We start from the raw sequence: 1,000 nt of genomic DNA on the forward strand, positions 1-1,000 counted from the left end.
CTACTGCCGGGTCCAGCGCAGCGCCCTGTGTGGCAGTGCCCAGTGCCCGCCCGCCCGTGGGCTCTGAATCAAAACTATCTTTACGCACGGGTATGCCTACTGTTAATGATCTTTCTGCATTAATAGTATCTTAGAATCTGTAAGCAGGAGAGAGATGTGGGCAACATAAGCCTTAAAATACCAAATTTCATTAATATTATCCCTCCACGGACGATACAAACAAACATGGAAAAGGCTGGCACGTATTGTCTTATATTTAGGTATAATTCCTACGCAATTTTGTTCATATGACGTCTCGTCTTACTATTTTCAGTTGCACAAGAAGATCTCAGAGCCTCAGAATGGGAAATTCGCATCACATAAGCACCCACTAGTATCAAATGAACAGTTAAGCCTTAGAGTCAACTAAAAATGACAAATACGAACAGGCCCGATTAGGTCTCGGCCATGCAAAAATCCGAGTGAAGTTGTAATCGACCTTTATGAGAAAGCTTGAACATTGATTGTCCTTAAGTGGAACGCTATTTGCTTGCTGGTGCTTATTCCCTCTGCTACACCCAGGTGACTGTCCCGCCGACATCTACAAGTGAACAGATCATATGATCCCGATTCTCCACCTCAGCACTAGTGACAATGCGAGTTACTCTTTGCTGTGGGGGCTGTCCTGTGCACTGTAGGATGTTTAGCTGCATCTCCGGTCTCTACCCACCGGACGCTAGAATCACCCCCTTTTGGCTTAGAGGGGTGACTTGGAGGCTCTCCGCTGGGTGTGGGCACCGGGTGTGGGGCGGACAGGGCTTGGGGGTTTGGGGAGCTGTTGGGTGCCGGGTACAGAGTCGCTGAAGGAGAACAGACGGGAGGGGCGGAGGACGGAGGGGTTTGGGTCAAATGTCCCCACCCGCTTCTCTCCACCCCAGCCTCCGGCAGCCGAGAACAATGGCATTTTGTCAGTTTTCCCCTCAAGTGCTAAGTGTCCCCGTTCTCCCAAGCAGTTTGCCCT

General features: G+C 50.1%; 1 protein-coding gene across 1 annotated transcript in view; it reads right to left on the reverse strand.

The window, feature by feature from the left end:
• Window positions 1–1,000, reverse strand: part of MX2 (MX dynamin like GTPase 2) — a 32,713-nt gene that overhangs the window by 20,472 nt on the left and 11,241 nt on the right. The window contains exons 6-8 of the mRNA XM_023538202.1: window positions 626–927; window positions 534–565; window positions 274–394 (exon numbers count right to left, since the gene is read on the reverse strand). Of these exons, the coding sequence (XP_023393970.1) occupies window positions 274–394; window positions 534–565; window positions 626–927 (455 nt within the window). The remainder of the gene's footprint in view (window positions 1–273; window positions 395–533; window positions 566–625; window positions 928–1,000) is intronic.

Source organism: Pteropus vampyrus, unplaced genomic scaffold (assembly GCF_000151845.1).
Source record: "Pteropus vampyrus isolate Shadow unplaced genomic scaffold, Pvam_2.0 Scaffold214, whole genome shotgun sequence".
Lineage (NCBI taxonomy): Eukaryota > Metazoa > Chordata > Mammalia > Chiroptera > Pteropodidae > Pteropus > Pteropus vampyrus.